This window comes from Pinus tabuliformis, chromosome 3_1 (genome assembly GCF_031772625.1).
Source record: "Pinus tabuliformis cultivar Carrire ecotype Pingquan chromosome 3_1, CPIR1, whole genome shotgun sequence".
Classification (NCBI taxonomy): Eukaryota; Viridiplantae; Streptophyta; class Pinopsida; order Pinales; family Pinaceae; genus Pinus; species Pinus tabuliformis.
Genome location: NC_142301.1, coordinates 921,384,993 through 921,401,878, shown reverse-complemented (window position 1 = coordinate 921,401,878; position 16,886 = coordinate 921,384,993). Strand labels below are relative to the sequence as shown.

The following is a 16,886-nucleotide window of genomic DNA, read 5'->3' as shown; positions in this document are numbered from 1 at the left end:
GCTGATCCTTTGACTGAGGGCATGCCACCGTTTAAATTCAAGGATCATATATTGAATATGGGACTTGGTCCCATTATGTAGTTTCTCATTGTATGGACAATGTTATTTTAATGAAATTCTTAATTATTGTGATGTTTTTTCTCATATTTATGTGCACTTTAAGTTGATTTGAGAAAATTCATTTAAGAAGGACCAAGAATAAACATAAGGTTTATTCATTAAGAAATTGTTGCCACATAAATTATAATAAGAATAAATACATAGTAATACATGGAAGATAATACTCGTCATTAGAGGACTTATCGCCATGATTCATGTATCTATTACTTAATACAGATTATCAATGGGTTTTAAGTTGAGACATTAAGTTTGGAAGTATGGACCAAGTGGGAGAATGTTAAGCTCCATTAATTTTTGAACAAATTGCTGCCTTCAATTATGGAACTAAACTGCAGTCTTTCCTTAATTTCTGGAAACCAACTGCAGTAATTTCCTTAAATTAAGGAAATCAACTGCAGTTAATAAATTTATTGTTGGGAGCTACTAAAGTGGTCCATTACTCCATCTGGAGTTCTCTACCTTGATCTATGGAACACCTGACACATAGCCATCAGAAGCTTGATGGAAGCTTGGCTATAAATTCATATGTTTGGTCCCCAAGCTTGCATCTCAATTTCCCTTCAGTTTTTACACCATCTAGCTGAGAGAGCAGAGCTTGGAAGTGCCTTCAGAATTTTTGTATTCTTTTCTTTTTGCTTGGATTTAAGCTGGAGTGCTGAAGAAGAAGCAAGTGGACTGTGGCCTGCATCAAAAACATCACCAATGGCTGGAGGTAATTCTTATTTCTGGGCATTAAGTTTTAAAACGATTCTTTCAGTTATTCCGCATATAGAATCGCTGTTTAAACTGTAGAATTTTTACATATGGACATTCCCTTGCTCGCTTTCCACCAAATTCACAGCAGCATTTTTGTTGGGTTTTTCCGTGGACAGAACGTCAACTGTCCCTTGCTCGCTTGTTACCCAATTCAAAGCAACATCTTTGATGGGTTTTTCAATGGACAAAATGTCACCTAACCCTTTATTCGATTCGATACCAAATTTATTAGATTCCTTTTTATTTTTATTTTCACAACCTTTTCGTGATGCCTTCTCATGGGGAATACCAAGATTTGTTCCAGAAGCACCATCCTCAACAATAGGTCCTAGCCTAAGTTGTGCAGAAATTCGATTATACCCATCCATGTCACATTTTGCAACACATCGCCATAACTCTATTTGATCTGGTTTTGACATGTTCATTACATTCCTTGTGCTTTCGTTCATTACGAAGGATACCTCTTTTACTGAATTAATAAAACTCCATTTCACGTTGTCTTCACCCTCACATGGGCTTAATAAATCAGTTGGATACCCTCTAAAGTGAACTACTATTTTCCATGGCCTTTCCGGCTCAGCACCAAGAAGATCAAACAAGACTCCAGTTGGAATGTACCATTTCAAAGGTAAGCCCCTATAGTCAAACCATATTGTATCTGTTCCAAGAGGTAAGGAACTCTGAAAATGAGGTTTTATGACAGGAATAAGAAGAGGAAGGTATCCATTACGAGGAGCCAAAACCTGAAGAAGTTGGGGGGGGGTGTGTGGGAATTTCCCCCTTGCTTATTGTCACACATGCAGAAATTTGAGAGGAAAAACAAGGCATCAAACCGTCTTCCACTACTCTTTCCACTACTCTTTCATCACGCATATTAAGATCAATATCTAAATGTGGACGACTCTGAATGTCACTCACACCAGCAGTCACACTGGTTGTGGTAATAAATTGATAATTGAACTGCCTTTACCCACCATCCTTGTTTTCTCGAAGGTATTCACATTCTCCACATCTTCAAGAGCCTGCGTTTTCTCAAGATCCACTGATGGCAATTTCAAATTGACATCTTCTTTCAACAAGGATAAATCTGATATCATTTCATTGTCAATATCTACAACAACCTGCTCTTTCTCTATAGCCATCGATGGTAGTTTTTCATTGACAACATCTTCTTCATTGTTATGATATTGTACATCTCCTTGTTTCTCAAGATAATCCTCGTCCTGATCTATATCAGCTTCATCGGAATCATTATCTTGATCATTTTCCGCAACATCTTCATTTCCATTATCATCATTCTGATCAAAAACAACTTCTTCTATTTCAACTTGTTTCGTTTTTTCACTGTCGCTATTATCTTCCTTATTATCGATCTCCTTCCCACATGCCTTAACTTCTGAAAATGATTTTTCTAAACGTTGAAATGCTTCCTGAATTTTACTAAACTGCTCAATGCATTCAGGACGCGAACATAATGGCACATTGTGCGGTGAACAACATTCAAAGACCCACATGATTATATTGTGCGGCATGGCTCTAATACCACTAAAGCATCAAAACTAATCGCTTGTTGGCTTGAATGTAAAAATACACAAAAGTATTTGTAATAATAATTTATTATATATAAAAATGTATAAGTGATGAATGAATGTTACATTGAGGACCCGCATATGTAAGGAGATGTCCTTTCGTAATTGGGCATGTCTTTTAGATATGCTTTTTCACTTAACTAATGACTACTTAACATAATCATTACTTGATTACTTAATATTTATATTATTTATATTTAATTATTTTGTTATGAATTATATTCATAACATCGTGTAAGTGCAGGGAGGATGAGGTCGAGCTAGGCAGCGTTGGGTGGTTGAGAAACGAGGTCGGGCTAGCGGCTACAGAGGTTGGACGGCTGGCAGCTGCAGAGATCCGTCGGGCAATGCTAGCGGCAAACTTCGACGGCTGCATTAGTGTTGTCATAAAACATCGGCAGAGGTTTTTTTATAATTAATTTTGTTTTTATTATTTTTTTATTTTATATAATCTTTTTGTTTTTTGTTTTTTTTAAATATTTTTTGTCTTACAATTTTTTTTAAATCTTTTTATTTTCCTTTTTTTCTATGGTCTTTTTCTTTTTTCCTTTTTTTTAATTTTCTTATTATTATTTCTTTTTCTTGATTTTTTTAGAGTTTTTTTTATAATGGCCAAAGGCCAACTGACAAATTGGAGAAGCTCCAAACTTTATAGCGAAATGTCTTATCACAACAACAATCACATTGATGAAGACTTTAATGGCCAAAGGCTTGGATCAAACAACGAGACTCATGTGCAATGGTTGAACAGCCAGAGGATCAAACGGCTCTGATACCAAATGGAACGAATAAAGTTCGTTCTTCACGCTAAACACTCCAGAAAGCTTGGAATATAAAGGTCGCCATTGAGATACAAGAATATATATATTAAAATGTATGAGTAAGAATGATGTTACAATTGAGAGTGAGTGTCCTATATATATAGCCAGGTAAGTACCCTTTCATGAACGATCATGTTTGTAAAGACATGCCTCTTCCCTACTAATTATAAGTTAATTAATCATTGTTTATGTCTATTATTATTTATATGATTTTTATTATTTTTATATATATTTTATTCATAACAAATGTGTTGAGCTAAAGCACTCTTCAGCTAGGTCTTCTTCCTCTTCAAGGTCCATCAACTCCTTGCCAATATATCAGTGGGGTATTTGGTGTCAATTTGCTTGTCTTCTAGCTTTCCCTTTTTCTAGGATTTTTTTTTACTTCTTTAGGAGATGCTTCGCAGATCCTACTCTCTGAATATCTTGTATATTTTGCAATTCCATTGGCAAATCTTGGTCATTAGTGGACATAAATATATATAAATTAAATTTGCATATTTATGCTTTGGCCTGCTAATGTAGATTGGATGACGTACTCTCCATTGTTCATTAAGGAAATATAAGATGCATCTACCAAAACAAGTGTGTTATAATCTCATAGCAAACAAAATACTAAAGGGCTTTGGTTACAGCCTACAAGCTCCATAAAATCCTTAAAGGCCATCCACAATACATGAAACTCCAACCAGATAAGGAAGTGGAGTGGTGTAGCCTTAGAAGCTAAAAATCCATGACTCCACGAACTAAATACACCAAAGCTATAGAGATACATCTACGGCTACCCAGGTCCAACCAAGCTGTATAGGGATGTCCATAGCCCAAGCTCTGATCACTACCATTAACATTTTCTAATTGAACATGATAAAACAAAAGACTTTTCACGAGGTTACAAATTAACTGTACTTTTCAATCATAAATCTCCCAAGTTCTCACTAACCCAAAAGAACAAAACAGACTTTGGATTCCAAGCAACTGGACTATCACAAGCAATGCCATATGTGATACTGTCAGTAACAACATCAGGTACGGATTCCAAGCAACTGGACTATCACAAGCAATGCCATATGTGATACCATCAGTAACAACATAAAGTACAATAAAGTTGCATATTTATTCAACTTCTAAACAGATCTCAAGGATTGATTTGGCACCGTTGCTCTCACTCCTAGCTTGGCTTGCAACTTGCAAATAAGCTTGATAACCAACTTGGATAGTTGTGTTAGTTAAGCCATCTAAAAGGGCAGACAATTGGATACAAGCCATTGATAACCTACTGACAAGGCCAAATTAGCCATTCACACAGATTGTCAATGTCGGAGAAGATTATTCAAATATGAATACTACAAACACTTTTGAATGGCCCTCCTGAGGCTCAAGTTTGGGATGACCTTTTAATCTCTGATCTTATAATTTCCTTCGTACTTGTTTCTATATTCTTTCAGAGCTAGTTGGACATGTTGTCAATCTCTCACTTTATTGTTAGCTTTTTTATCACTAGTTAAAATTTTATTGTCATGTATGTTATCAAATAAATGGTATATTTCCAATCACTAGTCGAACAATAAACAGAGAACAGCATATGACAAATTCAATCATAATATACACAAATCAGGGAAATGTATCTTTAATAAAACAGATATCTATATACAGAGCAGCATAATGGGTTGAGATTTTAATAATAGACAAAGATAAGTTCAAGTGTCTTCTGGAAACATGTATATTTATCTTTGAGAATACTGACCTCATTATAAATTTCGAGATAAGAAACACGTAAAAGGAAATCTCGACCAACTGTCTGCAAAAATAAGGATTCAGATAACATTATCTTGTCTGTCAAATTGAAATTAAAAAGATGCATATAAATTGTCATATGAATTGATATTAAAATGATACATAATTTAGTGGTATAACTGTGTTTGAGAAAATGGTGTCAAAATTTAATCTCACAATCTCTTCTTTAAAAAATATTATATTCACAAGATAATATTTACCAAAAAGCTGAAAATAAAAGTGGAAGGTTATACAAAGTGGAGTCTTATATCCACTCCTTTAGAGCTACTATAGCTGCAATGAATTCAAAGTAAGCTAATGCATCCAACTCCTTCACATTCTTAATCGGAAGATAGCATTTGGAAACCAATGGCATATATAACTCTTCTTTACAAGAATGACAAAAAGAGTGGATTGAACTGATTTCATCAGAAAAAACACATTTGCACCACAACTTCTAGGTGGTAAATAAAGAAGTAGTACAAAGACAGCCTCAAATGCCTCTGAAGGGATAAAGTACCAAGGACCAAGAGTCACCAAACAGCATTAAGCAACAACAAAGCAGACCCCAAAACAGAACTAAATGTCAATCCTTTACATATATCCAACAAGCTCTAGTAAACTTGCCCTCCTATAGAATGTGTTTCAAGGTTTTCTGGCAGCTGGAACAGAGGCAAAGACCATTTGCTAACCCAATTTAGCTAGGCAGGCTTTGGATGACAGCACTTCTTTTTTGTAAAGGTTCAGCGGGACTTTATATTAAAAGAATACAGTAAAATACATGATGCAGAGTGGGAGTCGATGGGACCTCCCTGTGTCTGCCTTGGTACAGCTGAGCTGGTCTAGTCTCTACTCTCTTTTTTTTTAGTGGATCGCTTACAGCTTGTGGAATTATCAGTAGATACATATATTGCAGAGTCAGGGAGCTCGGCATCCATTATGCTTGATGGTCTGCCTTGTTTATGGTGTTGCATTTCGCTTTGAGTTCCCCCTCCTCCAAGTCTTGCCAAAGGATGTGATAATCTTCAAGGTTGGATTGAACACCGACGTTGGCTATGGCATCGGCCAGCTTATTTGCTGTTCTTCGGACCGCTTGAAAGGTGACACCTTGAATGTTGCTGAGATGGCCCTGCAGATCCTTCAGGATTGCCGAGAGCCTCCAACTGGGTGTTAGCTTGTCCACTTGAGTGCCGTTTTGAAGTTTTCTCATCATCTTGATGACAATCTCCGAGTCTCCTTCCACCACCAGAGGTAGAAATTTGTAGCGGTCAGCTAGGGTGATGCCTTTGATGAGAGCGATCAGCTCTGCAGCATTGTTGGTGTTTGTGCCTAGATTTCCATGGTAGATGAGTTGGATGTTCTTGGTGTGATCCCTGATTGCTCCACCGTACCCAGCTTTTCCCGGGTTTTGCTTTGACGCCCCATCGAAGTTCAATTTGAATGATGGAAATGGAGGCGTCCCCCATTTGTCCTGCATCATCACTGCGGAGGCTTGGTTCCTGCCTGTGGGAGTGGTCCGGGCTTTGAGGTTGAGGATCTGGACTATCCTTTGGTCATTCGGTGACGTGTTCCCCTCTTGTGGCATTATGTCCATGGCATTGATCGATTCTGAGATTAGCTGCCGCAATTTTCCTGTTAGCCTGTCCACTGTCATCGCTGAGTTCTTGAAGATTCGAGCATTTCGCTCTTTCCATATGATCCATGCCACGGCTCTCGGAATGAGGTTCCATGCCCTGTTGACCAGATTATTGGGGGATATGGAGGATCGCCAATTGCTCAGGGTGAGGCAGATCGAGTTTCTAGACTGTCTGAATACGAAGGCCATATCATCCCATAGAGCGCACGCTGTGGGGCATGTGTTGAGAATGTGATTGAGCGTTTCCTGATCATTCTCGCAGAGGGCGCATCGAGAGGGCCCGATGAAACCCCGTCTCTGTAAATTGTCCCAAGTAAGCGCTCTATTGTGCAGGACCAGCCAAGAGAACAGGGTTATTTTGGGCCAAGTTCCTCTGCTCCAGAGAGCGTGCCATTTGGGGTCCGGTTGCCATTCAGGTGAAGCAGCTATGATTTTGTAGGCCTCTTTTAGATTGAAAGTTCCTTTAGGATTATTTCCCCATCGCAGGATGTCTTCTCTGGTCGAGGTGAGGATTCTGCGCTGGTCTAGTTGTTGTAAGAGATGCTCTATATTCCCATTGTGGTCTTGTGTTAGCCATTGCTCTTTGGTTAGCCATTTTTGCCATGTGGTGGCTGATGTTCGGGGATGCCAGTAGTCTGCTACCTTTCTCAACCCTGCCTCTTGCATGTCATTTTTGAGAGTAGTCCAATCTGGGTGGTCCAGCGGAGGGAGTTGCTGCCAGGCATCTTCCCAGAAGAGGGCGGTGTTGCCTTGGTGCACTTCCCAGAAGCTGTGCTTCTGAACAATATGTCGATTCTCCCATACTTTATTCTAGAGGGGGGAACCTTGAGTGTTACCAGTAAGCCTGATGAGGTCTTTGTCCTGGACTTGATTTGTATACTTTGCTTTCCACAAGGTGCCCCATAGGGAATTAGGATTCTCCACCCATCTCCACCAGATTTTCGCTGCTACAGCCTTGCTTAGGATTTCAGGATCTCTTAAGCCCAATCCTCCTGCCAGTTTTGGTTTACATATGTCTGTCCACTTGAGGAGGGCCCATTTGCGCTTCTTAGAATCTCCATTCCAGAGGAAGGATCACTGGATGTTCCGAATGGATTTATACACTGTTTTGGGAGCCGCTAGGGCCGAGAGCATATAAGTCGGCATTGTTTGAAGAACTGATTTGACCAGCACCAGTCTGCTGGCCATGTTTAGGGCTCTGTGAGTCCAACTGCTTAATCTGGCCTTCATTTTGTTGAGGAGATCTTCCCAATTTGCAGCCTTGGGGGCGTATTCTGAGAGTGGGATGCCCAGGTATTTGGTTGGAAGGGAGTTCCTCTGAATTTTGAGAATTTTGTTGAGATTTCTCTACACAGGAATAGAAGTGTTGAAGAAAAACAATTTGGATTTTGTTAAGTTGATCTCCATACCTGAGGCCTCTGTGAATGTGCTTAGCACCTTGCTGAAGGTCCGAGCTTCCTTAACTGTGGGGGTTCCCATGAGCATTGTGTCATCGACAAATTGCTGATGCGTTACTGTGGGGCCTTGATGCACAACTTTAATGCCTTTGAGTTGATTCGTTTGGATTGCTTGGGTTAGAGTTCTTCCGAGACCCTCTGCCATGATGACAAAGAGAAAAGGCGACAGGGGATCTCCTTGCCGTATACCTCTGGATGGGAGGAATGGTTGTAGGGGGCCTCCGTTCAGCATGATTGAGAAGAATGCTCCTGAGACCATTTCCATTATCCAGTTTATCCAAATCTGACCGAAGCCGAAAGCCTGGAGGATTGCTCTGATGTATGTCCAGCTGATTTTGTCAAAGGCCTTGGAGAGGTCAAGCTGAATGAGCATACCAGGAATCCTTTGTGTTTTGATAGAATGCAGCACTTCCTGGTTGAGAATGATGTTGTCGGTTATCTGTCTACCTTCAACATATCCAGACTGTTCTTGAGAAATGATTGAGGGAAGGATAGGTTTGAGTCTGTTGGCCATTAATTTTGAGAGGATTTTATAGATGACGTTGCAGAGGGCTATGGGTCTGAATTTGTCGGGGGAGTCAGCCTGATCAGATTTGGGGATTAGGGTGAGGAAGGTGGCATTGATGGCCGGCAACACTCGCTTGGTTCTGTGAAAGTTCTTAATCAGATTGAAGAGGTCGGCTTTGATAATGTGCCAGCAAGCTTTGAAGAATTCAATTGTAAAGTTGTCTGGTCCAGGGGCTTTGTCAGTGGCCATGGTGAAGACGACTTCTTCAATCTCCTGCTCAGTGAACTCTCTTAGGAGAAGGGAGTTTTGTTCCTCTGTGACTAAGGGGGGAATAACACTAATGACTTTGTTGATGGCTTGAGTTCTATCATGATTGGACTCAATGAGAAGTGACCTGAAGTATGAGTTTAGTTCAGATCCTATTTGCTCTCTGGTAAAGACCTTGGCACCATCAGCTTTTGTAAGGGATATAATACGGTTGTTGGCTCTATGCTGAATGGTTGATTTATGAAAGAAGCTTGTGTTGCGTTCCCCATGTTTTAGCCACTGCACCCTTGATTTTTGTTTCCAGAGCAGCTCTTCTTGTCTTAGCCTATCTTCCCATTGCTTTTGAAGGTTTGATTCCTGAGCTAACCTTTCCTCATTAGGCCCATCCTTGATCATTGTTTGTTGGAGGCCCGCCATTTTTTCCTCGAGCTCTTTTTTGGCTTGAAAAATGTTACCAAAAGTATTCTTGTTCCAGCATTTGAGCTTGGCCTTGATGATCTTGAGCTTTTGCTGGAAGATGTACATGATGTTATCGCTCTCTACAGTGGTTTGAGTCCACCAGCTCTGAATATTTTGCATGAAGGTTGGATGTTCTATCCAGAAGCCTTCGAACCTAAAAGGCCTGTTTTGAGGCTTGTCCATCTTGGTAAAGTGCATCTGCACTGGCCAGTGATCTGATCCCCCAATAGGCAAAATGTTGGCTTCCATGTCTAGATTCTGGAGCATGATGGATTCCGAGATGAGGAACCTGTCAAGCCTCGATGCAACTTGCCTATTTCCCCCTTGCTTATTGTTCCAAGTGTATAGACCATTGACTGTGGGAATATCAATGAGTTTAGATGCAGCTATGAAGGTATTGAAAGCTTCCGCATCTTTATCCAGTCTTCTTAAGCCTCCTTTCTTCTCCGCTAGGGTGGTGATCATGTTGAAATCACCACCTAGGATCCAGTGGTTGGCTCCATGGTGTTGTCGGATTTCGTCCAAGTCTTCCAGCATCTTGAACTTCTCCTGTATTCGCTGAGGTCCATACACATTGGTGATGCATATCGTTTGCTTTGAGTCTGGCATGTTGAAGATGACTGATAGCGAATGCCTAGTGGACAGAGCATTTTGCATGAAAAACTTGTTTTTGTTCCAAAACATTAGAAGCCCTCCTGCTTGCCCTATGGCTTCTGTGCTTATGCACTGGTAGCCTTTTGCAAAGAGTTTCTTAAGCATCTCTATGCCGTTGGAGGAGCATTTGGATTCTTGTAGCAAGACAAGGTCTGGAGATTGCATGAAAAGACGGTTTTTGAGGATTCGTCTTTTGGAGGTGCCATTTAGCCCTCTGATGTTCTAGGTTGTAATCTTCATTGAGTAACCTTCGGTGTGGATAGGACCAGAGCCCTAATTTTCCCTTCATTGATTAGGCGCCTGCCGAGTTCTTGTATTTGTTGTTTTGTCGATTTTCTCCCCCTTTTCCTTCCTGGACCTTTCGGCTTGTATTGGTCCAGGTCCAGGTTTGCTTGGATGCCTGTTTGGCTGCTATTTCCCCATTGCTTTTTGGCTGCATTCTAGTTGAGATATTCTAACTGCAGGTATGCCATTTCGATTTTCTCTAAGTGTTCCTGGGGAATAGCATTCACTCCCTGCTTGGACCATTGCTCGTTGACCTCATGGAGATCTAGGTCACCTAGGATTTCTTCCAGGGGATTGGTAGGAGTAGTTGAGGGCGGCCGGTCTGGATGAGTTTCTATGCAAGGAGGGGCATGCAAAGGGACATGGCTTGTATCGATGTGACTGGGGTTGGGTTGTGGGATTTGAAGCTGTGTCTCAGCTTGGGGTTGGTCAAGGTTTGGGATGGAGATGATTGAAGGGCTTGATGATTGAGACTGCCTGGGTGGATCTTGGGTCGGGGGGGCAGGGGATTCCAGAGGGTTCTCGTTTGGATCAAGGTTGCCCAGTACTTCAAAGCTATTCGGCTGGGTGGGTGTCGGGTTGGAGGAGTGTTTCAGAGGATTTTTGCCTTTCTGCCTTTTGTTTTTCCTGGAAACAGGGATGAAATCTGGGGGTGGGTTATCCACCTTGTCCGCTTGGGGTTGAGGTGGGGGTTGATTCAGGGGGCACCCATGACTAAGATGTCCATGCTGTCGGCATTTCCGGCATCTGAAAGGGATGTTTTCATAGTCGATGGACTGCTTCCAATGAATTCCTTTGTAGATTAGATCAATATGACCTGGTAGGGGTCCTGAGACATCCATATACACGCAGATTCTAGCATAGGCAGTGTATTTACCTTGAGATGTGAGATCTGAAGTTTTGACGAAGACGCCCAGCTGATTCCCGATGGCTTCCAAGATCTGCTTGTTCCAATAATCCACAGGCAAGGAGTAGAGTCTGAGCCAAACTGGAACTTTTTTGAAATCTTCCTGTTCTGGGGTGAAGTTGGGCTTCCAGTACGTCATGTAGAGTCCTGCCGAGTTGTAGAAGTATGGGCCTCCTTCAAAAGTGCGGTCTCTGTCTTCCCTGTGAGTGAAGATGACCGTGAAGAAATTTCTTGCCCCTAACTGAAGTTCATAGTTCCCTTTGGGCTTCCATTTCTGGTTTATCCACCAGCAGAGAGCTTTTTCATTGAGTCGCACCCCCATGAACCGACAGATTAGGGCATGTTTGCACATGTGATCTCTATATTCTTCGATCCAGGGGTCTTCGATGATTAATGATGGTGTTTCCTCCGAAAGCGGTTTGCAGGGGGACGGGCCTGTTGCCTCGTTTTGGCTGGGGACGCTTCCCTTAGCCACAGATCCATTGGCTTTTGGACTGTAGTTTGCCTCCGGAGCTTTGCCTTTGTCCCTGGATCGGGAGCCTGATGGGGTAATGGTGGGCGCAGTGGGGAAGCTACCGAATACGAAGGGGCCGAAGGCTGGGGGGGTCGATCCCCCCCCCCCCCGAGGGTGGTCATGGTGCAATGCGGCTAGGGTTTATTTGCAGGGGGTTTGGAAGAGCTCTTCAAGCTATCGTTCTTAGATGACAGCACTTAGTAAATAACTTGCCAACCAATTATATCTTCTGGCCCTTGGGGAAATTATAACTCCCCCAACAAGGATGCCCGATATCACTCCAATCAAACTTTTGTGGCTTATCACCATCAAATCTCATGCACTGGTGTAATGGATGCATGTAGTGTGGACCCCTAGCTATGTCATGGATGGCGTGGGGTGCATGGTCCAGGTGTGGACACAATATAGCATTCTGTCCCCACTTAGACCATGCCACGGGGGCTTCACTATGGGAGCAATACCATAGCACGTGGGTTCATATTGGGGTATATTTATTGAGAAAAAAATGACATAATATATTGAGGGATATATAGGGGATAAAGGGTTTTTATATTGGTAGGTATAAAAAATGGAGCTCAAAGTTAATGAAAAATTATAAAGGGGTATAAAAAATGTTAATGAAAAATTGAATACCTACAATATCTAGTGAAAGTAGGGGTTTTTTAAATTGGGAAGATGTATTGGGTTTGTATTGGTAGGGGGTTGAAGAATGTGATTTTTAGAGGTATTTTCCAATATGTAGTCAAATTAGGGGTATTGTTTCGTATGCCACGATCGCACGTGATATGTCATAGGTTCATTGAGTGAAGCCCCCATGGACCATGCACCCCATGACATCCACAATGTAGCAATATTTAATTGTAATGAATGAAAGAAATTCAAAATTAAAGAAAGTATGGAAAATGATGAGGGAGTACTAGGTGACTAGGGGACCTGGATAACATCTCCTTAGGGTAGCATGTGGACCCATGGTGCCATGTCACTAGCACGTGCTAGTTTTACGGAGCAGTAACATGGAAAGGTTGAAGAGTTTTCAAAGCGTTGTCTTTTTGTGCCCAAAGCTCAGATTTGGATGAAATTTATATCGATGGAAAACTCTTCGCGAGCAAAGGGCAATGGTGGCCCCAAAAATCAGTTTAGAGTAGTGCAAAAGGAACATGTAGTGCTCCCACATGCTCTCAAAACTCTATATTTGGAACAAAAACCTCCACATTCTCCTCGATCACTAAAGGAGAATTGTATGAATTGAAAGATCACAATCCTCATCAACATAAAGTGTTATTTGAACCTGGCTCTGACATCTCACCATGCATGTACCTCCTCAAAGCTAGAAGTCTCATCCAACCTCACACTAGAATGTACACTTGCCAATAGATCAGCGAGTGACTTGTAAAGGCCACCCCTATCTCACCCCTCGAACCAAAATCCTTGAACTAGCTAGACTACAATCATTGATGATGCATTGTTGTCCCTAAAAGGCAACTCTCCAATTGATATCAATCATGTAAGAAACTAAAAGGAGGTTCTTCCTCAAATCGAGAACCAACAAATGTGATCTAGCTCAAGAACATCACCTGAAGGCATCATAGATGAAATGGAACCAACTCCTCTTCATAGGGTGAGTGACATCATCACCAAGCTCCATAGTCATCCCTCCCTCTTCCTCCTGAATCCTACTAAATAGAGATTCTTCATATGTCATGTGTCTCAAAGCTCCATTATCCACCTCAAAATCAACTTCTCCAATGGTCACATGATCTCCATCTATACCACCTTCATACGACACAATGATTGACTCGCCCTTGTTCATCTACTCCAAATCGTAGAGACTCTCCCCCGTGGACTCTATCTCCCTCACCCTTCTTCTCCCCCTCACACAGTCTCTCCATTTTCAAATCCAATCTCCCAATATTTTATAGTCAAGATCGATGTTTTAACTTTTCACAGAGTCCATCTAAACAACATAGCAACAAAGGAATATTCGCGATGATCAAGTGAACGGGCATAATGTAGAACTGACTTGATTTTTATGGCTCTGCCACAAAATATTCATTTGATGGATAATATTTCCATATTTAATCTGTAAAAATTTGCCACAAAAGAGGTGCATGATATGTTGAATATTATATTAATTATGCCAATAGGCATATTTATTTTGGAATAAGGCTTCCAAAATTTTAATTAATTATCAATAATTAATAGGTGGATGGTAGGGATTTAACCTCAACAAATCCATGGAATATTTCTAGTAGTAGTCAAGGATAGAGGGTTGAGATTTATTTCAAAGGTAGTCATGCCCTTTTTGCTTCATAAGTTAATTAAAAAAATGTTATAACATTAAATTAAAATAACCTATATATAAAATACTTTGACTATGAAATGTGTTCTGATTTTTTGGGCATGTGATATTGATAAGCCATGGTATTGGCCTACGGTATTGTAACAAAGCCTATATACAGGTTAAGGATCTCCATGGTAAAGTGGGGGTGAATCTCCTTGGTTAAGAATTTTGTTACATGTTTTTTAAATGTATATATTTAACTCGTATATTAATTCTTTTTATAATTATTTTTAATAATAATAATTTAAAATAAAGTTATAATTTAGTTAATTTTTATGATTTTCTTAATCTCGACAATGTGATATGTATCAAGAGGTAAGTTTCTTGATGCTTATCATGGATTGATGCCTATCATTGTTTACAGACCATTTAAATTATATGGTTGTACTAGTTTTTAAGTATTTGACATGAAAGAGGCATGGGATAGACAAACTTTTCAAATTTCATTTATAAAGATTTCATAGAACTTCCAAGTTCTCTATCTCTTCTTTTAGAAAACGTTCCTTAATGAGTTAAACTGTAGAATTTTAAGTCAAACGCACCTCTCCAGTGAAGAAATTTCAACCCCCACTCCGGTTATCAGTTTTCCTTATCACTCCATGCATTTAGTTTTAAATCCAAGCATGATAAAAATTCTAAAATTTGGAAATGACAATATTTTTCTGAAAACACAAATTTAGAGATTTCACAACTGCTGAAATTGAAAAAATAAAACACACCAAAATTATGACAGCCACACACAGAAAATAACACGGTGATTTTTGGTCAATGTGACCCTGGAAAAACCCACTACAACTCTTGGGGAAAACCAGTTTGACAGCTCTTTTTTATTTCTGAAAATGTTTTTACAGAGAAACTGAAATACACAGTAAAAATTCCAGCAACCACAAATTACAACTTATCTTGATTTCCGTGCTTTAACTCTGCCTCGAAAATCGTGCCAATCAGCAAACAGCCAAAACAAAAATTTTCCAGCAATAAAACAACATTAAATGTTGTACGGTTGCCTCAAAAAGGGTGCCCATAACTTGTACGGACTATACGAATTTCAGCAGTACGACTACCTCGAAATTCATGCCCAAATCTGCCTCAAAATTCATGCCTTTGCTGTTATCCCTCTTCCTCGATCTCTGTGCCTTTCTCCTGTTGTACGATTTTGCCTTGGGATGCGTGCCAATAAATGTTGCTGCCCAGATTTTCTGAAATGTCTTCTTGCCGCTCTCCTTCACTTCCTCGCTAAGAAATTTTCTCCTTGCTCTCTCTTCTCTTTCTCTCAAATGCTCATGAAAGAATGAATTGACCTTTTCCTCTTCTCTTCTCCTTATATTCTCTAAATAATGACCTTTTAGGTTACCCTAAGATTTAATGGCTAAAATTCATTTAGATCTAAGGATGAGAATAAATGTGCATTTAATTTTCACTTTCTATTGTTTAACTCACCCACTTAAATAAAGACCCACTTAGCCTTTTATTTCCATAGTCACTTTTTCACTTTCTAATTCTTCATTGACTTTAATAAAGACACATTTAAATTAGAATGTAACTTTACCACTTATAAAGTCACTTTCAAATTAAATTGACTTTACCACTTATAAAGTCACTTTAGGAGAAAAGTAAAAAATAAATTTGGACACTTTTCCCTAGGCCAAAGATCAAAGCCTTAGGGGACCACTTGTCCTTTAGTACCCAAATTTTAACATCTAAAGTCCATCGCGAGATGCAAAAGGGGTAGTGAATTTGACACACAATCCAACCTAAAGACTTTTCTCTTACCCTTGAGGTAGACTCAATTCCACTTGTATATTTTCTTTGTATCATATTTGTTTTTGTTGATATAAGCAGCAGTTTCCCAAAACAAAGCTTTGAAACTATTTTGATGTTTTCCCTTCTATAGTTGTAAATCAAAAGATGGAATTGCATCAAGACCAGTGTTGCGAACATCGTAATAAAACAGTGATTTTTTCAAAAAATGCGATTTTTCCGTGTTGCCAATAAAATCACCCGATAAAATCAGCGTTTTTTTGAGAAAAATCGCAAGTCGATATGAAAAAATCGTCGAGCCGTGCGACAGAGCAATTTTAAAGGTAAATTTTGGGTTTTTTTTTCTCTCATTTTGCAAACAAAGGGCAAAGGTGAGAGCAAAGGAGGAGAACTCATCTACAAGGGAAAGAGAGGAGAAAAGTGAAGGAATTTAGCATCCCAACCAATAAAAATCAAGTTTGGACCAAGTTTCTTCAGCAAAGCGTGGTTTTCAGGTATGGGCATCAAATTTGGCCCTATTTTTTTGTCATTTTCTTGTTTTTCCATGGGTTTCTATCACCCGTATATTTTCCGTGATTTTTGCTTGGATTTGAGTGTGTTTTTTTTGTCATTTTTGTTGTATTTAGTGGAGAGGGTTTTTTTTGGTAAAAATTGCAAAATCTTGATTGTTAGTTTTCTTTGTTTAATTTCTTCTTGTGTCCTAGTATTTTTCCATGATTTTTGCTTAGGTTTGAATGTGGTTTTTTTGTCATTATTGTTGCATTGAGTTGAGGGTTTTTTGGTCAAAAATTCAAAATGTTGTATGTAAATTTTAATTTCATTTGTTTAACTTGGAACTCTTCGTGTGCCCTAGGTTTAAACTTCAAACTTCAATCTTATATTAAAACTCAAGATTCAACAAAGTTACAAACATGCCAAGGAAATCAAACCCTTTGTGGGGATTTGGTGAACCTGATGGAGGATTTGACAGTGTTGACACCTAATCATCAGGATTGGGTGAATATAATATAAATAAATAATAAGTAATATGAACAGTCA

General features: G+C 39.7%; 1 protein-coding gene across 4 annotated transcripts in view; it reads right to left on the bottom strand.

The window, feature by feature from the left end:
• LOC149190752 (kinesin-like protein KIN-7C, mitochondrial) overlaps nt 1-16,886 on the bottom strand; it is a 397,121-nt gene that overhangs the window by 286,106 nt on the left and 94,129 nt on the right. For all 4 annotated transcript variants that reach the window (XR_016256019.1, XM_089412258.1, XM_089412256.1 and 1 more), the window contains one exon: nt 5,031-5,084. Coding sequence is in view for 3 of the 4 variants with exons in the window: in XM_089412258.1 (XP_089268384.1) it covers nt 5,031-5,084 (54 nt within the window). In the remaining variant the exon portion in view is untranslated. The remainder of the gene's footprint in view (nt 1-5,030; nt 5,085-16,886) is intronic.